This window comes from Neovison vison, chromosome 6 (genome assembly GCF_020171115.1).
Source record: "Neovison vison isolate M4711 chromosome 6, ASM_NN_V1, whole genome shotgun sequence".
Lineage (NCBI taxonomy): Eukaryota > Metazoa > Chordata > Mammalia > Carnivora > Mustelidae > Neogale > Neogale vison.
The window spans coordinates 214,877,717-214,897,150 of NC_058096.1; the positions used below are offsets into that span (position 1 = coordinate 214,877,717).

General features: G+C 53.5%; 2 protein-coding genes across 2 annotated transcripts in view; one reads left to right on the plus strand and one right to left on the minus strand.

Annotated features, from left to right (window-relative positions):
* BRME1 (break repair meiotic recombinase recruitment factor 1) overlaps nucleotides 1-14,357 on the plus strand; it is a 21,532-nt gene extending 7,175 nt beyond the window's left edge. The window contains exons 6-12 of the mRNA XM_044254896.1: nucleotides 2,628-2,709; nucleotides 2,945-3,055; nucleotides 6,102-7,403; nucleotides 10,873-10,983; nucleotides 11,230-11,318; nucleotides 13,318-13,410; nucleotides 13,627-14,357. Coding sequence (XP_044110831.1) covers nucleotides 2,628-2,709; nucleotides 2,945-3,055; nucleotides 6,102-7,403; nucleotides 10,873-10,983; nucleotides 11,230-11,318; nucleotides 13,318-13,410; nucleotides 13,627-13,783 — 1,945 coding nt within the window. The 3' untranslated portion in view covers nucleotides 13,784-14,357. The remainder of the gene's footprint in view (nucleotides 1-2,627; nucleotides 2,710-2,944; nucleotides 3,056-6,101; nucleotides 7,404-10,872; nucleotides 10,984-11,229; nucleotides 11,319-13,317; nucleotides 13,411-13,626) is intronic.
* Nucleotides 14,358-16,271: 1,914 nt separating this feature from the next.
* NANOS3 (nanos C2HC-type zinc finger 3) lies at nucleotides 16,272-19,071 on the minus strand. The gene is made up of 2 exons (XM_044255380.1): nucleotides 18,566-19,071; nucleotides 16,272-16,604 (listed from the first exon to the last, which is right to left on the minus strand). The coding sequence occupies exons 1-2, from the start codon at nucleotides 19,029-19,031 to the stop codon at nucleotides 16,537-16,539; spliced, it is 534 nt and encodes a 177-aa protein (XP_044111315.1). The 5' UTR covers nucleotides 19,032-19,071; the 3' UTR covers nucleotides 16,272-16,536.
* Between the last annotated feature and the right edge of the window lie 363 nt (nucleotides 19,072-19,434).

The following is a 19,434-nucleotide window of genomic DNA, read 5'->3' on the forward strand; positions in this document are numbered from 1 at the left end:
TGCTGTGTCTTTCTCTGGCAAATAAAATCTTTAAAGAAAGAAAGAAATACCATGTGCATAGAAGTATAACAGAAAAAAAGGCAATATAAAGCAAACAAACCTAACACATTTATGTTGAGAAATGAAATATTACCTTACAGGCCACCCAAACAACCCATTCTGAATAAAAATTTTCAAATGGGGCGCCTGGGTGGCTCAGTCGTTAAGTGTCTGCCTTCAGCTCGGGTCATGATCTCTAGGTGCTGGGATTGAGCCCCGCCTCAGGCTCCCAGCTCAGCAGGGAGTCTGCTTCTCCTTCTCCCTCTTCCTCTCCTGCTTGTGCTCACTTGCTGTCTCTCAAATGAATAAATAAAAAATATTTTAAAAAATTTCTTTTCAGGGACGCCTGGGTGGCTCAGTGGGTTAAGCCGCTGCCTTCGGCTCAGGTCATGATCCCAGGGTCCTGGGATCGAGTCCCGAATCGGGCTCCTTGCTCAGCAGGGAGCCTGCCTCTCTCTCCGCCTCTGCCTGCTTGCGTGCTTTCTCTCTCCCTCTTTCTGACAAAAAAAAAATTTCTTTTCACAGAGACTCTTGCTCTCAGTATCTAGATTTATTCTTTCTCCAACAGCTCCCTAATACAATTTAAACCTGTTACACATCTTCATGCTTTTTCCTATTCCACTTCTAAAATTTCTAAAATGGAAATTTAAAAAATTTATTTATTTATTTATTTGACAGAGAGAGACAGAGAGAGACAGTGAGAGAGGGAATAGAAGCGGGGGGAGTGGGAGAGGGAAAAGTGGGCCTCTTGCTGAGCAGGGAGCCTGATGCAGGGCCCAATCCCAGGATCCTGGGATCATAACCTGAGCCAAAGGCAGATGCTCAACGACTAAGCCACCCAGGTGCCCCTAAAATTGAAATGTTGAAGTTTTAGTTCCAGATTTTGATCTTTTTTCTTAACAATATATATCCACATTTATTTAGATAAAACTGTAAGTCTCAGATGCTTTTTAAAAAGACCTAGTTTTGGGGTGCCTGGGTGGCTCAGTGGGTTAAAGCCTTTGCCTTTGGCTCAGGTCATGATCCCAGGGTCCTGGAATCGAGCCCCACATCATGGTCTCTATTCAGTGGGGAGCCTGCCTCCCCCTCTCTCTCTGCCTGCCTCTCTGCCTACTTGTGATCTCTGTCTGTCAAATAAAATAAAATCTTTTCTAAAATGTTAAAAAATAAATAATAAAAAGACCCAGATTTTTAGAGACGTTTAGGTTTATAATTTAATTTTTTTAAAGATGCTATTTATTTACTTTAAAGAGAGACACAGTGTGAATGAGTGAGTAAGCATGAGGAGGAGGAAGGACAGAGGGAGAGGGAGAAGCAGAGTCCCCACTGAGTGGGGAGTCCAGTACCGGCCTCGATCCCAAGACCCCAGGATCATGACCTGAGCTGAAGCCAGATACCCAGGTGCCTGGTTTACAATAACATTGAAGAGAAGGTATGGAGATTTCTCATAGCCACCCCCCACGCCGCCCCCCTGCCCATGATCACCATCTCACCAGAGTGGTACACTTGTTACCAAGGATGGACTTGCAGTGACATAGATAATCACCCACAATCCACAGTTTATTTTAGAGTTCACTCTGTGTTGTATGTTCTTTGGGTTTGAGCAAATGCAGGATGACATGTATCCACCATTATAATCTCAAACAGAATATTTTTGCTGCCTAAAATCCTGTGTTCCATCTGTTCATCCCTCCCCTCCCCAACCCTGGCACCACTGATCTTTTTATTGTCTTCATAGTTTTGCCTTTTCCAGAATGTCAGAAAGTGGCAATCATACAGTATGTAGCCTTTTCAGACTGGCTTCTTTCACTTAGGAATATGCATTTAAGTTTCCTCTCAGTCTTTTCATGGCTCATTTCTTTTAGCGCTGAATAATACTCATTGTCAAAATCTGGAACTAAAACTTAAAAATTTCAATTTTAGGGGCGCCTGGGCGTCTGGATGCACGCGGTTTAGCCATTGACCTGCTGAAGGCTGCCTCAGTTGCTTCTGCGTTTTGGCAATTACGAATACACCTGCTTTTTTATTTTTTAAATATTTTATTTATTTATTTGACAGAGAGAGAGCACAAGCAGGGGGAGTGGGAGAGGGAGAAGCAGGCTCCCTACTGAGCAGGGAGCCTGATGCAGGGCTTTGTCCCAGGACCTTGGGATCATGACCTGAGCCAAAGACAGAAGCTTAACCAACTGAACCACCCAGGCACCCCTACACCTGCTTTTTAGATGCTTTTTTTTTTTTTTAATCTACAACTTCATTTCTCTAGAATTTATAGAGTTGGGGGTTGGAGTGTTATTCCAAATGGGAGTTCCTATTCTTATTTTAGGAGCCAATTCTTGGGATTATAAGGATAAACTGCTGCAGGAGCAGGCAGCCTGGATTCTAGCTGTGGGTCTCTGCACCCTTCTTGTCAGCCAAGTGTCACCGTAGGCACTGCTTCCTTTCTCCCTCCCATCTGCTCTAAGCACGTGCTCTAGGGCCTGCCTCCCTTACAGGAGACTGAGCACCACTTTCCTCTGTTTGCCTCACCATATGCACTGACAGCGTCCCAGGACTTCCGAACCTCCCCTGTTTTGTCTTTCTCCATCCAGCTCCCATGATGAAGAAGCAGGAGCTCCCTCCAAGCTCCTCGGGCAACCAGAAAAGGAGCCAGTTCCCTCTCCTCTTTCCCAGGTGAGCCTGTTTTAGGGCCTCATGAATGAACCAATGACACTGCCTCCCTTAAGCTGGAATTCTTGTCTCCATTCCTCACCAGAAGGCTGACAGGCTGGTGAGACTGTGCGCTGGGGATGGAGGGCAAGGGCTGCATTTGAGGCTGCAAGAAAGAAACTGGTTTGGCATTTGTTTTCTGAAACCTCATTCCTCCCTTTATCTTTATTGCTGTTTTTTTCTTGTTTCCGGTTCACAGAACCCAGCCAGGAGGTTTGTCCCCCAGTTTGCAAAACCCAGGAAGACAGTGATAGGACAAGCAGAGCTGAGGGAAGAGGACCTCAGGGACGGAGCCCCTAAAATCAGCCAGGTCAGCCCCGTAGATACAGCTTCTTCTTGGTCCATCCTTGGCAGCTGACTTCAGCCTTGGTTTTCTTTGGCACTGGCTAGACCGCACTGGTCAGTGTGCCCCTTTTCAGTACGCCGTGCTGCAGATGTCTGTGGAGTGCACACCAGGCCTATGCGAGGTACTCAGGACAGCTGGGCCTGCAGCAAAGCAGTCAAGGCCACAGCCCTCTTCCCCAGGATGCATAAGAATAGTAAAAATGCAGAAAGACAGCCCATATTCTATCCCTGAACCCCTTTGCTTCTCGGAAGATTTTGTGTGGTTTGGGGGAAGAGGGTGGGTCTTTCAATATACTCTCTCGTCCTTTCCCCTGGGAGCTCGGAGGGTGATGATGTCTCTGGCAACAGAGACCCCTGCAAAAGTGAGGGGTGGGCATTCCCAGCAGCTGTGTTTGTAATCATCCCAAACTGGGAAGACCCCAGATATCCTTCAGTGGGTGAATGGCTGAACACGCCACGGTGCACAACCCAGCAATTAAAGAGCAACAAACTAGTGAAACACGCAACAATCTGGATGGACTTGCAGGGCATTGTGTGGAGTGGGAAAAGCCAGTCCAAAGAGGTGATACACTGGAGGGTTCAATTTGCATGACATTATTGAAATGAGAAAATTATAGAGATGGTGGGGAGGTTAGTGGTTGCAGGGGGTTGGAGCAGGGTTGGCAGGGTGGAGGGAGGCGAGTGTGGCTACACATGGCAGCACAGTGATCCCATGGTGGAGATTTTCCGTATCTTGTCTGTGTGGTGGATGCACAGCCTCCACCGTGAGAGGGAACTTCATACACACATCCAAACAAGTAGAGCTCAAACTGGAAAGCCAAACAAGGTCGGTGAACTTTATCGACGTCAGCGTCTGGGTTGTGATATTGTACTTGAGTTATGCAAGATGTTACCCCTGGGGAACTGGGTAAAGGGCATGAGGAGTCTTTCCCCATCATTTCTCATAACTGCATCTAAATCTACAATGATCTCACAAAAAGTTTAATTTAAAAACAAGAAGCGTTGGGGCGCCTGACCAGCTCACTCAGTGGAGCATGTGACTCTTGATCTTGGGGTTGTGCGTTCAAGCCCCATGTTGGGAGTAGAGCTTACTTAAAGTTAACTAACTAGTAAGAGGGGTCCTAGCTTCGCTGTTGACTGTGGGAAACACTGTGTAACTCAGCAGCTGGTTGCCAGTGGCTTCTCTGAAGCCAAATTGACAGGCTCTGGCCTTCAGTGGTCTGATACTGGCAGTGCAGACCCTCCTAGAAAGGCTGGGCCTGATTGGTGTAAGGAGTAACTGTGGCAGAGGTTTCTCCCTCAGCGCTGGTCACTGCATGAGAGAAGTGTGGGAAGGCGGACAGTTGCTGTCTGTAGAGTGCCCTTGCATACAAACCTCTGTCCCTGCCTACCAAATGTAATTATTTGCAGTCCAGTTTGGAGGGAGACTTGATGGCATGGATGTGAGGGGAAGGGAGTCAACGGAGGGCTGACTCCGTGGTTTGGGGCCTGAATAGCTTGAAGGATGGAGTTGTAGTCGAGACAGGGAGCCTCTGAGGGCACACTCAGGAGCCGGTGTCAGCCGTGTATCGTCGGAGGTGACCGGGAGATACCAGGTGAAAATGTTGGCTACCAGCATCCAGAGCTGGGGGAGATCCGGGGCTGCAGCGCTTCTGGAGGTTTAGGCCTGAGAGCCTGGATTGAGCTGCCATCTACCTAAAGGACAGTTACGTATCTATGTCCCAGCCAGAACCCTCCTTTCCCACCCTGCTCTGGTCATTTCTACTTCCGTTAGGGACATTTCACTTCACTTCCTTCTCCTTCTTGCTCTTTTAAGTCTTTATCTTGAAATAATTATGGACTCCTAGAAAGTTGCAAAAATAGCACAGACCCAAGTGTCCATCAGTAGATGAACAGATAAACAATATGTGGCATATCCATATGATGAAATATTATTCAGCCGTAAAAAGCAAAGACATTCTGACACCTGCTACAACATAAATGAACCTGGAGGACATTATGCTCAGTGAAATAAGCCAGCCACAAAAGGACAAATACTATAGGATTTCATTTATAGGAGGTCCCTAGAGGAGGCAGGGGCTCTTGGGTGGCTCAGTTGGTTAAGAGTCCAACTCTTGATTTTGGATTAGGTCATGATCTCAGAGTCATGGGATCAAACCCCACATTGGGCTCTGTGCTGGAGCCTGCTTAAGATTCTCTCCCTTCTGCTCCCCGACCCCTCTTGGTGCACACACACTGTCTCTCAAAAAAAAAAATTGTACAGTGAGAAAACAGTTGGTGGGTACCAGGTGCTGGAAGAGAAGGATGGGGAGTTGTTTCATGGGAACAGAGTTTCGGTTTGGGAAGATGGAAAGAGTTCTGGAGATGGATCGTAGTGATGTTTGTACAACAAAGCAAACGTACTTTATGGGGCTAAACTGTACACTTCAAAATGGTTAAGATGCCGAGTTTTATGTAATGTGTATTTTACCACAAAAAAACAAAACACTTCAGAGAGATCTGTGTATGCCCTCCTCCCATTTCCTCCAGTGGTAACATGTTCTGTAACTAGCAACTTTTACCAGCGCCAGGCAATCAACATGGGCACAATCCACAGGCCTCCTTGATTTTTATATCCTTGATCTGTCCAAGAGCCTCTGTGTGCCTGGTGCTGGTGGAAAGGAGCTGATGGAAGGAGGGATTCCTGTGCTTCCTCTTGCTGGTGCAGCCCCTGGTTCTAACTATGGCCAGCACTGGTACTGAATGGGGACATCACGTGCAGCATCTGAGACTTTGTATGGGGGGTAATTACAACTGGAAAAGTCTTGGGGCACCTGAGTGGCTCAGTCAGTTAAGTGTTCAGCTCTTGATTTCACTCAGGACTTAATGTCAGGGTCATAAGTTCAAGCCCCACATTGGGCTCCACGCTGGGCACGGGCCTACTTTAAAAAAAAAAAAGAAAAGAAAAGAAAAAAATCTTTAGAAATGGTTGATAATTGAAGGCTCGAGGCTGAGTGTTTTTCTCTCCACAGGAAACACCACCAGAGCCCAGTGCCCAGCAGGACAGAAGCCAGCCGGGGGAGGAATCCCTAGGGCTTGCTTCCTGGGAGGCCAGGGAGCTGAGTGCCCAGACCCAGAGAGACAGCACCCACCCTGAGCACAGAGACCAAAAACCCATGACATGTGTGCCTGGCAGTGGGAACCCTCAGCCCTCAGCCTCCATTGATGCCTCTCCAGAATGGGGGACAGTGCCCTTGGCCTCCAAGAGGGCCAGCCAGGACCACCTGTTGGAGCAAGTAACCAACACAACAGAGGGTGAAAGCAGGGAAGGGTGTTGGATTCTAGACTATCATGGCCAGAAAGGGCCCCTGCTGAGCAGTGGTGCTGCAGAGAAGGAGTCAGAACAAGGAGCACTCCAGAAAGCAGGCCCCCAGGGGGGAGCAGGGGCTGACCTGCCTGAGAGGCATCAGGAGGAAGGAGACAGTGTCGTAGGTCCCATCGCTCAGGGCCCGGAGCCCAGATCTGCAGCCCAGGGCCTCCCTGACACCTTGCAGATAACCAGCGAGACTGGCAGGGAAGCAGAACAGAGATGTAGCAGCCCAAGACACTCCTCCCTTGGGACCGTTGTCATCAAAGATCTGAGCACACACCCCACTGAGCCAGAACAGAGGGCTCTGGAGGTTATCCGGCCAGATGAGCAGGCCAACACGAGGGCACCTACTTGTCCCAGTGGGAAGGCCCCTGATGGAGGCTGCAGTGGGACCCTGCTCAGAGGCACAACTCTCATGGGGGGAACAGGACACAGAGGGGAGGCAGGGTGGGAAGACAAGCTCCCTGGCAACATTCCAGGGGGCCCTGCAGCCTGCCTGACTCTGGGTCACAGGATAAGAGAGCCCCCGACAGGTGCAGGAGATTTCAGTCTTCTAGCCTCGGAAATGGGCCCAGGTATTAATCAGACAAAGGTGCCTGGCCTGGATCGAGAGGGGCTGGGAGGTGTGTGTGCACTGCCTTTATTGTTGCAGTCCACAGGTAAAAAAGCAGTTGAGTTAGGTCGCCAGAGCCCTGAACAAAACCTTGAGGGATTCAGTCTGTCTCTTGGAGCCTTTGCTCCACCAGCGCACAGAGAAGCAGTGGGTGGCCCTTCCCAGGAGACCAGGGCCTGCCAGGACAGCATAGATGTCCCTGCGGACCCCACAGGCTGGCATGAGCCCCCTCCTGGCTCTGCAGACCAGGCTGTGTTGGGGGAGTCCCCAGCCATGGAACCTGACTTCCTGCCAGACAGCCAGATACAGGATGTCCTGGAAGCCCCTGACTTCGAAGCCTCACCTGAGCAGGTAAGAGCTTCCCCATGTTGTGGCAGACCATCCCAGGACAGGTGTCAAGTGGCCATGAGCCTCTTCCAAACCACCCAGTAGGGGGTGCGTGGAATTTGGGGTGCATGACAATCTGTTTATATGCCACACAGATCTAGAGGAATGAGTTGCAGATTTGGTGGGTATGGAGTCAGTGATTTTCCGGAAAGGACAGACCTGGCTTTCTGTAAGGGGTCTGTTTGGGAGCTGAAGAGCCCTGGGCAGTGACCTGCACGTATTTTGTCAGCCTCGGCAGAGTTAATGGAGGTTCTCGCTTTCCTGACTGGAGCCCCCAGTTCTCTCCACACTTCAGGGCCTGACTCTGGCAGCAGGTTTCTGAGAGATATACAGAGACTGCCTGAGACCTTGAGCGATAACTTTGCAAAAACCAGCCATGTCAGGGCTGGGCTTAGGGGAGAGGACTTCAGTCCCCAACTGGAAAGAGTCTTTGTCCACCTTAAAGGTCATTTCAGGGTCCTGATACGATTTTTTTCAAACATAGACAGAATTTTGCTTTCCTGCTGGAATTTGTAGGGACTCTGCTTTCCTTCAGGGGTCTGCCTGCTCAACAGGCAGTGGGAGAGCTGCCTAACATCTCCTTCCCCAGCGGCTGAACCTATGCAGCCCATTGGCATTCACCTTTCTGGGGCAGGTGGCAGCCTTGCTCTGGCCCCGCCCCCAGGGAAACGCCACAGCCCTCACCACTGGCACATGGGGGTCTGGGTTAAGTGCTTTGCAGTCACACCCTGGAGGTAGGTGGTTCTCTTTCCACATCCTGGGTGTGATTAAGAGGCTGAAGGAGTCCAGGCACCTGCCCAAGGTGACACAGCTAGGAGGGAAACAGGCTGGGTCTGCTCCCAGGTTGGCCTGATTCCACACCTGTGCCTCAGATGCCTTGTCCTGGAGCACAGAGCCTAGCTTGCTTCACAGACAGCGGCCTCTGTTTTTCTGGCTGTCCTGTTGAGATCTTTAAAACATTAATTCAGTTACGTGCTTATCAAGGGCCGGCTCTGCCAGGAGTCAACAGATTAGGCGTGGTCCCTGCCCCTGCGAGGTTTGTGGTAGTACCGTTCCCACCTGTATCCCAGAGTGGACATTCTGTACCCTATCATTTCAGCACTTGAAGAGTCTTTTCATATGACATGGCCCTGAAACACAGGCATAGTGTTTCCTCTGGTACCGATCTGAAGAAAGCCAGCTGCTCCAGCCGCAGAGGGGAATGTGGCTGGGTGGGGCAAATGTGGGTCTCCAAGGTGCCGCTTTCCCAAGGGAGGGCCAGGGGTCATTTTTGGCTCTTCACAGTGTTCACCTGCAAGGTGAAGTCAGACCAGGCCCTCCCTGCCCCATGTGGGCCCCCTACTTCTTGCGCCACCCATTTCTCAATCGCCAGATGAGCAAGATCATGGGAAGCAAGTCACAGTGCAGTCTAGTCCTAGGGTCTGAACACAGTCACCTAGGATAGGTAGGCGTGCAGGTGTGGGCACAGCTGAAATTTTATAACTGGAGTCTCATCCATTAAACAATATAAATCCTTCCCTTGGAAAGAAAAGGAGTCTCTGACCCCAGTCTCTGGCTGTTGGTCAGTGGCTAAAGGAAAAGCGGTTGGGATATTCAGTGGCATCCAGCAGGTAAAGGAGCAAGTCCTTCCTGGTAGGCTGGCTATCACTGACTTTGGGCTTTAAAACACCAAGGAATCCGCAGGCAGGGAATGGCAGACAGCCAGGGTGGTCAGACCTGAGAGGCCCCCCAGGGGCAGAGGCGCTGCCCTGACAAGATTGCTGACGTCCAGACACATTTTGTTTTGATACCGGGCGTTCCCAAACATGTCAGGGCGACCTCGGCATGAGCAGGTTCCCACAGAAAGGTACCAGATAGAGCCTGGCAGGAAGGCTGGTGGACAGGGACACTTGGGAACAGAATCAGGTGGATGGAGAGCGTGGCAGCAGTGGCCTCCCACCAAGAGGCCCTCCCCGCCCCCAGTGGGCCAGCTGTGAGCACTGCTTCAGAGGAGGCCTCACAGAGGTTACACAGCAGTGACAGACCAGTGTCAAACCCAGGTCCTCCTACAGGAAAGCGTGGTATTTTCTTTTTTTATAGTAGCTCCCTTAGGATGTGACACTCACCACAGTGCTGGTGGAGCCTCTGTATGCCGCATAAGGAGTGTCATTTAAAAGCTGATTCCAGGGCGCTTGGGTGGTTCAGTTGGTTAAGCATCTGCCGTTGGCTCTGGTGGTCCTGGACGGAGCCCTGCGTTGGGCTCTGGGCTTAGTGGGGAATCTCTCTCTTCCTCTGTTGCTCCGCCTGCTTGTGCTCTCTGTCAAATAAGTAAATAAAATCTTTTTTAAAATTGTTTTAATTTTTTAAGGTTTTGTTTATTTATTTGAGAGAGAGAGCATGAGTAGGCTGGAAGGGCAGAGGGAGAAGCAGGTTCCCCACTGAGCACGGAGCCCACTGTGAGGTTGGATCCCAGGACCCTGGGATCATAACCTGAGCCAAAGGCAGGTGCTTAACTGCATTAACCAGGGTGCCCCAGTAAATAAAATCTTTAAAAAATACAAGCTGATTTCAAGGCCCTCTTGGGTCTTACAGTGATGGCTTCCAGCACATTCAGTACAGGGACTGCCCTTTTTGTGTCAAACATGTACACAGCCCAGGTGGGAGCAGTGGTTGGAGTGTTAGGAGAGGTAATAGTCCTCACGGCTGAAAATGGTGCAGTGAGTTGGGTGAGTTGTATTTTAAACCAAAGAACCACTTACCTGGAACAGGAGGCCTGATGCCTGGGAGATACTGTATTGTCTACAGCAGACTTCCAGTTCGGCACTGCTGCCAGATGGTTCTCTGTGGTGGGGCTGTCCTGTGCAATTTTGGGTGCTCCCTGGCCTCTACCCACTGGATGCCAGTAGCAGTCTCCCCACCAGAGTGTGCTGACCAGCGTGAAGGGCCTCAGGGTGATCGTCCCCGTGAGAACCGCCGTGCTACAAGCAGTTCTTCACATCTGTTCTTGAGACTCAGGGCCGATCTGCAGCTGTAAGCTGTAGCTCAAGCCTTCCATCCCATCCCCCACCCGGCAGGGGAGAGGGGCCTGCTTTTGAAATTATGTCTTTGGAACAGATCCCTTCTCACTCCAGGACTTTGTCTCCTCAGAAGAGGCTGTGGACTGGCCACTCCACCCCAGCCTCTTTGCCTCTTCAGAGGGACCCATGTCCCCTCCATGATGGAGCTTGACATTTTCCATGAAAATTAAACCACCATTGACATTTAGAAACTTAAGCTTCTCCGGTTTATCTGGCTCTCTCCCCTATTAATTATAAATTTTTCCCTTACAACATATTTCTAAAATCTTTCCCTGACACAAAATAGGTGGCTTACTTAGCTGGACTCTTCCCCTCAACACCAGATGCCCACTTCGCCCCAGTCACCATCACGGAGGGTCTTCTCTGTACCTTTCTAGATGCTGCAGGATGAGCAGGAGACAGAGCCACACCTCAGCCGCCAGGAACAGAGCCATCGTCCAACACAGATCAGCCCTTCAGAAAGCACGGGCTCGGCAGGGGACACCAGGGTCAGGCCTAACATTGCCCTGTCTGCTCCTTCTGAGTAGGGAGGGCGAGAGCAACCCGGGTTGGTGGCCCCCAGGTTTAGCTGTCATGGCATCCTGTCCCTTCACTCATCACTTTTCTGCAGGGGTCTCTACCTCTGTGCTCCTGGCCTGGCCCAGGAGAATTGAGAGGTTCCCTGCAGGAGCTCTTCCTTCCCCGTGCAGGGCTCAACCAGCTAGAGCACTCACGTGTGTGTGCCCTCTTTACAGTTGTTTCCTCCCGGGAGCAGGCTGGCCTCTTGTTGGCCTGGCACAAGCCCACATGCGGATGGAAGGCTTCTCACGGAGCTCCAGCTGAGGTAGGCAAGGGGGAGGCTAACCCAGGACTCTTGTCCCAGCAGCAGTTGCCCTAAGTCCCTGGGAGGGGAGAGTGTCACTGCTTTCCTGGCACTGGCACCGCGACACTCTCCCTGCATGGGCCTCCGTGAGGGAGCTGAGCCCCGTCTTTCACACTGTGCAGCCCTCATTCTACGCAAGTCCAGCGCTGGTGATCTCCACCTACAGCTAAACCAGAGTGTCTCCCCGGGGCCCCTGGGATAGTACCCCCAGTTCCATAGGTTGTTTTAACATACTAGGTGTTTTTCTGGAGAGAGGATCTAGAGCTTACCCTGAATCTCTGGAGGGGAAGGGGACCCAGACAGGGGTTAAAAATCACTGGTCTTGGGGCCTCTCCCCACTCTGGCATCCAGAGGGCCCTGCAGAGTTCCTGACTTGTCCCATCTCCTCACTTGGCTCAGTGCCGTGAGGCAGGCTGCTTTCTCTCCCTCCTGCAGGCCATGGGGAGAGAGAGAGAGAGAGAGCGCGCGCGCGCGCATGTGTGCGTGTGCGTGTGTGTGTTGGCGAGTCCTCTGTCTCCACCGCAGAGCCTCTCATAGTCCCTCACCTCCCTTTTTCCCAGCCCTGCCAGCCGTTAGCACTGGGTGACAGTCCTCTCCTGTTACCTTGTACTTGAACTGGCCTCTCTGCAGAGGCTGCAGCTTATCGATTATTCATGGCCAAGTTTCTGTTTGTGTCTGGCAAGAGGTGTGGAGGAGGGGTGAGGGACACAGCCCTTGGCAGAGCAGGTCTCCTTGCTCTTTCTCCTCCTCAGGGTAGAGGGTGACCACGTTCTCACCTCCCACTCATGCACACATTTATACATAGTACCTGCTGTACCACTTGTTGCCACACGCACGCGCGTGCATGCACACACACAGGCACACACACGCCCTGCACGGGATCAGAGGCAGTTTAGCGAGAGCGGCTCTACTATTGTTTGAGCAAAGAGAAGGGAGCTTCTTGTCTGAATCTCCAGTGGCCTCTGATGTGACCCACACGGACATGTGGAGGCCCCCAGGCAGGTCATGGGTCTGGTGCAGTGGCCTATGGCTGAGTGAGACAAGCATCGGCTAAGGCCAGGCCCACATGCCATCTCGGGGTGACTGCAGTGGGTGGTGGAGCTGGAGTTCCTGTGGTGACAGCCCAGGAGACCCTGGCATGCTGGGGTGGAGGAGGATTTAGGAACAGCTGCTGGCCTGAGTCCAGGAGGGCAGCCCTCGGCCCACACCCACAGGCCACATGCATTAGACACCGGGGTGCTATGGTGCTTCTGCCCCTTCCATGGATACTAACGCCATCAGTGCCAGCTCTTCGAGGAATTGCTGTGGGCATGGGTAGACAGTGTGGGACAAAACCCACAGCTTCCCTCTGGTGGGGGTGGGAAGGTGAGAGACGAGCAAATTCGTCAGATGGTGGAGTGTTGAGAAAGACAGTGAGGAAGGGGTTAAAATCTTAACGTGTTGATCAGAGAAGTCTCCCTCCCCCATCAGGAGGAGACTTTGGGGAGAGAACATTCCAGGGCCCTCAGAAGTGCTCAGGGAACAGCCAGGAATTCATTGTGGCTGGAGCAAGGGGGAAGGGGAAGGAGAGGGGAGGAGATGGGGGTCCGGAGGTGTTGGCAGATGGTGCAGGGGCTTTGAGGAGGGATGCTGGGCTGGGTTTCTGTTCTCACACCCCACTCCACCCCAGTGCTGAGCGGGGAACAGGCTGTAGGGGCAGGAACTGGGAGCCAGAGAGGCTGTGGCAACAGTCCAGATGGGGACCGAGGTGGTGGGGAGAAGCGGCTGGATTCTGGGTGTGCTTTCAATGGTAGAGCCAGCTGGGCTGGCCATCAGGGCTCTGCCTCCAGTGGCTTTGTATCTGGAAAAGGTATTAATATCTGGAGAAGACCACTCCAGGCCTTCCAGAAGCCCCCAGAACAGAGTTTGGCAGAGCTGTCCAGTGAGGTCAGACCTCCTGTCTTCTCTCCTTTCCCGCCAGGACCTGTGTAGGCCTCAAAAGCTGTGAGGCCGCCAGGATGGAGGATGCAACAGACACCGTGCTGGGTCTCGTTGTTGAGCTCTCCCACCTGAAGTAAGCCCCGGGCTGGGATCCATGGTGGAACCGGCTGGGAGGGGCGGCAGAGGGGATGGGGCCTTGGGGGATGGCTGGGAGGGCCCAGTGCCTGCATCTGCCTCTGTGTGTGTCCGAGAGCTGGGAGTGTTCGTGTGTGGAGCTTGTAGGGGGGCGTGAGCAGCCACTCGGGGGTCTGGTGGAGCCCACACAGCCCCCGCTGACGCTTCTGTGCAGCCGGCTGATCATGAGCACCCACCGGGACCTGGAGGCCCTCAAGCGCCTCGGCTACAGGAAGGCAAAGGCGAGGCTGGCAGGGAAAGCTCCAGCACCTTATACATCAAAGGGGGCTGGGAATCTCCCTCCAGGGGAGCGGTCCTGGAGGGATCTGTAGATGACTTCCAGACCACCTCAGAAGCGCCTTGTGTGCACACATGTGCGCGAGGGCTCAGCGCCCGTGTGCTTCTGCTCTGCGATGGCCCCAGAAGTGCTGCTGCCAAACAGCTGGGAACAGTCCCTCAGCAGACCCCAGAAAGCCTGCAGGGCCCTGTGTGCCCCCTGGTTTATCCTGTAAGATGCTCCAGCAGGCCCTGGTGGGCCCCGAAAGCCTCCCTTCAGACGTCCCGGAAATCTGCTTCCCATGGGACACCTAAGAGGCCAGGCCCATGTCAACAGCCTCTGAGGGATGTAACTTGTTCCCTCCTGGGGCTACAGCAGAGGCCACAGGCACGAGGCTGGCTGTGCCCCCCCACGCTCCAGAAGCCAGCTGCTTCTGAGCAGAGCCCAGAGCCACCCAAATGTTTATCTGGATTTGCAAATTTCGTTCTTTAGCTTGGTTATGGGAGGTTCAGAATTTGTTTTTCTCCTGGTAGAGAAAAGGGCTCCCTTGTTGGTGGTACCTTTGTTTTTCTCTAGATTTCCATTTTATCTCTTCTGGTTAAACCCTTAATAAATCATTCCCTAGTGTGGATTTGTGACCTGCTATTTGGGGGTTTGAGGTATTTTCAGTTCTTTAATGTTCCGCCCACAAACCTCCCTAACCACCTCTTTCTCCTTTTACTTCTCATCCTCCCCAGGAAGGTAGGCTGGGCTACTACAGGGCCTGGTGAATCAAGGGGGTCCCCACAAGTTACTGAATGGGTCAGAGTCTCCCCGAGCGGGTGGCTGTGTGTGTGCACGTATGTGTACACATTCGAGCACAGACACCCCCTATCTGTGGAGAGCAAGCCCACTGAGACATCATAGCCAATCACCCAACTGAAGAGTTGGCAAGTTTGCTCTCGGTGCTCTGATGGGCTCAGGTGGCCTTGCCCATCCTCCAAGGCACAAGCTGTTTCTAGGCCCCAGACTGGAAGGAGGTAGTCCTGGGGGACTGTTACTGATACACAGCTCGTGCCTGCAGGGTGCTGAGGGCAAGGCTTACACATCCCTGATGATGATGTCCTAAGAGGTGCTGCTGCCAAACCCATTTTATAGAAAACTGCTTCTCAATTGCTTACCAAAAGGTTGGCCAGACCTGAAGTTTTCTTAGTCCTTTGGCCTGTGACTCCCACACCCCAATTCCTACAGTCAAGGCAGGTTCCCCCCTCCCACTGCCTTCTTAGACCCTGGGAAACCCCATTCTGGGGGGAAGCGAGGCATGATCAAGGTCCTTCACCACTTCTGGCTGGATGTGCAGCTCCTTCCTTGAACCTGCCAGGACATGCCCGTTCTCCTGGTTCCCTGGGTCTCAAACCCCAGCGGCTCTGGCGTATACAATCAGCACTTGCAAACAGCTGGGGGCAACTGGGAGTATGTTGTGTCCCCTAACTCAGTTAGAAACTCTTAGGGCTGCTAAGGAGCCCTCCTCTTCCTTCTCCTCCTCCCCTCTCCTGGGCAATAGGCTGTCTTCAAGGGTTGTCTCCCATCCCCAGCTCACCCCAGCCTTCCTCCTTGGGTGGCCTCAGGACCCAGTTCAAGTCCAAAAGCCAAGGGCAGAGGGTCCTCCAAAGTCCAAATCCTGCTCGCACTGGGAGACAGTGTGGGCTACTACGGATGGAGCCCAGGTCCCCAGGCCAGCCCTTGGCTTGGGGGAAGAATTTGAACAGACACTTGCCACCTGCTGCCCTCTGGAGGCCAGAGGAGCAGACAGGGAATAGGGATTCCCACAAGCACAGCCCTGGCCTGGGAGAGCTGGATCACACTGCCTGGGCGGTGATAGTCTCCATCTCCCTCCCATTTCTGCACAAGCAGAGCCAGATCACCTCCATGGGGCCTCCTGCCCAAGGTCTTGGCTGGCCCAACCCCCCAGGACATATTCTCTTCTTTGCCTAGCCTTGCCCTCCCCCCGCCCAGTCCTTCCCTATATCTGAAGGGTCTGGCATGTGGCTCCATGGCCCTGGTTGCTGCGGCATCTGTGAGGACCTTATCATTCACTGAGGGCCTCTTTGGTCAGGATGATTTGAGGGAGGAGGAGGGAGGGCTCGGTCTAATTGTCTCTCAGATACCCTCTCAGAGCAGGCCCCCACCTCCAGTGTGGAGAATTCTACCCATGTGGCATGTCATCATGTGAGGGATGGCTGGAAGGGAGTTTGAAAATACCAGACATCACAGAAATGGCTTCATGGGCTAACCTAGTGGCGAGTGCCATGCTCAGAAGTGCTGGGCTGGGGTGACCCCGCAAAACCCCACAGTCCCCCTGTGGTGCCCACTTCCATTTCTCAGCATAAAGCAGCTCACCCAGTGCTCCAGGATGAACCAAAATCCAGGTAACAGGTGGGGAAAGTGGGGGTCAGAGTAACATGTCGGGGGCTGATGAGTGCAACCAGGACAGAAGAGCAGTGCCCCAGGCCCTCTGGAGCTGTTCACGCTACCTCATCCCAAGACCTGGCCTACTCCGCTGATCCATTCGTAAGCATTTATTGAGTGCTGACTGGGCGCCCAGCGCTGGGGAGGGAGGGCCAGGGGATCTGAGGGCTACCTCCTTCCTCATGGGGGCGCTTTCCGCTGTGCTCCCAGGCCCTGCTCTCTTACCAGGCCTCCAGGCTGGGGCAAGGGCCCAGGGCCAGGTCCTTGCAAGGTGGATCTTCCCCCAAAATACATCCTCCATGGAGCCTGGGTCCCCACACCAGGGGAAGGCAGCATCTCCATCCTCCCTGCACCAGTCTCCTAGGCAGACGTGGAGGGGCAGCAGGAAGAGGGCGAAGATCCAGCTGATTTCCCAGCACCTTTGGAACCTGGATTTTTCAAAGTGGAGGGGAAAAGGAGAAAGACAGTAATAGGGTATGATTCAGTGCTCCCAAAGGACAGGTTAAAACTTTAGAACTGTTGAGGCTCTAGTGCCACCTGGAGGCCTCTCCTGGAATAGCACCCCTCTGACACTCAAGGCCCAGGGTGCGACCCGGAGCTGGACACAAAGCACAGAAACTCTTTAACTCTGGCTGGCTGTGCTGCCCCCTTGCGGCCGCAGGGCTCCAGGAACCCCAGACTTGTCACACCCAGAACATTACGGAAGGCTGGCCTACCAGGATGGTGGGGAGAGCTGCTCCACCCCACCCTCCGATGCCTGGGGAAGGGAACTTTCCTGTTCCCTCCAACTTACGAGAAAAAAGAAGGCTCTGAGACCATCATCTCTATGTCCCTTCAGCTTCCCCCACCTCCCAGGTGGGCCTCACTCAGTCTCTTGGGGGAATAGTATCTACTTGTGGAGGCACTCAGGTCTTCCAACAAATGTTCACGGCACAGCTGCCGGGGGTGAGGGTGGGGTCGTCCCGCCCAGTCACGTCCCTCAGGCAGCTCACACTCTGATGGGGAGGCTGTACCCACACGGGGCACCCCAAAGGGCAGGAATACGGGGCACCCCAAAGGGCAGGAATACGGCGCAGTCAGGCCCACCTCCCCTGTTGGCTGACTTCTGCAAAGACAAAGTTGCTAAAACAATTTCTGTTTTAAAACCCCACAGGAGCTGAGCCCTTTCGCATCTACAATACCATGTTCATTCAAACTACTCAAAGCCTGCAGCCTCCAGGCTCCCTGGGCCTTCCCACAGGGCTGGGAGCTGGTTAGTTAGAAATGCAGGTCCTGCCCCCCACCCCAGGCTTGCAGAACACATGCACAACTGGAATCCGCATTTGATGAGACCGGGTGACCCCACATGGTGGGCCAAGCAGTGTGGGGAGAGCCAGACCGCAGGGAGGCTTCAGCCCCAGCTCCCCCTACCCCCAACTGATGCACACACAGTGACTCCCAGTGCTCCTCTCCAAACACCCATTTCCCCAGGTGCCAGGCCTCTCTCCCTCCTTGCTGCCATACACACCTCTGCCTGGAGGACTAGTGTTGTGCCTTCCAACACTCTTAAATCTGTCCCCGCAGTCCAACCAGTTGGCCAAGGTTGAACACACTCTAACATGCAGACCTCATCTTGCCCCTTCCGTGGCTCCCTAGTACCCAAGTCCAAGACCTACAGACTTTTCTACTGTCCCCCAAATCTCTGACATCTCCCTCTCTACCACACATACACACATTTTGTTCCAGATACACTGAATTTCACCAAGTTCCTGAACGAGCCCCAGTGCCTGGGCCACACTTCTAGCACTCCATCAAACCAAATTAGACTTCCAGAAGTCACTTTCTCCAGGAAGCCCTCCTGGACCCCTTCATCTGGATCAGGTGCTTTCTTTAGACTCCTCCATTCAGCACTCATCACAGTGTTCTAACCGCCATTCTCCCTTTTACCCTTTGCCACTGCTGGCACAGCCCAGCACTTGGCACAAAACACACACACGCCATTTGGTAATGAGTGAACAAAGGAGGAACATGAGGAAAGGGGTTCAGAGAGGCTGAGAACTTCTCTCAGGCTGCGCAGCTCCTAAGTGCCAAGCAAGACTGGAGCCCCTGCTTTCCCTAACCGCAGATCCTGTCACAAGTCCTCATAGCCTCCCGACAGAGCACCCATGCCTGGAAAAAGACAGCAACTTCCCCATGGACCCAGAGAGGTCCCCTGCCCAAGGCCACACATTAATCCCAGCTCTAGCTTATTCACACTGGGCAACATTTCTAGAATATTGTGCTAAGTTTTCTCAACTGATTTTCTACCCCACCCCCAAAGTGGGCACGGGGGTTAATCCTACTTCACTAACCCCAAGGGCTTAGCCACAAGCCCAGGGCTGGCCCCCTCCACACCAGGTCCCCCAGCCACCTGCACACGCTGCAGCTCCTGCGCCGCCTCGGCGATGCCCTGGATCTTGCATCCTTGCCTTGTCAGGCCGGGACACCTTCTTGCCAGCTGAGTTGCGAGTGGTGTAGCTGTAGACAGAGGTGTAGCCCTGGCCGGTGAGCGGGCAGAAACGGCGTGTGTGGGCACGGTCACGCGTGGCACCGCACTGGGGGCACACATAGTCACGCAGGATGGGACACAACACCCGGCCCGCCTCATCCTTGAGCACGTGGGACTGATAGATGGCCCGGGACTCGCCGTTGTGTTTGCAGAAGGAGCACAGGCGTTCAGGAGCTGGTGACGATTCCAGGCTGGGTGTCTGACCCTCTGCTCCTGGAGTTGGCTGCGGCTGGGGGTCCAGCCTGGTTTCAGGCTCCTCTTCCCCACGCAGAGCCCCCACCAGGCGTGCCAAACCCAGGTAATCTGTCCATAGGTCAAAGGTTCCCATAGCTGGGCAACGCTTGCCAGGCAGAGGGGGCAGAGAGAGAATAAACCCTGCCTGCCCAAAGCTCGCCTTTCTACCCCTTCCTCTCTGCCCCTCCCTTCCCCTCTCTGGAGCCTTGGAGTCTGGGCTGTCAGTTCCCTCCTTATACCTCCAAAGGGGTGTGAAGGGGGAGGAGCAGGCTGTGGGAGGTTCCTTATTGTCACAGGGGGGCTTGCTGCTGCTCCCCCATAAAGGCACCTGCGAGAGGATGCATGGTCTCTGCGTGGGCTGGGGGCAACGTGGGGGGGGGTGACAGGACAGGTCTGCAGGGGGCACCTGCAGTTGGGAGACACACATCCCCAAAGGGCTTTGGGAGGGCTACCCCTGCCTTCACCTCTTTGGAGGAGGTCTGTGAGGCCTGCCACTC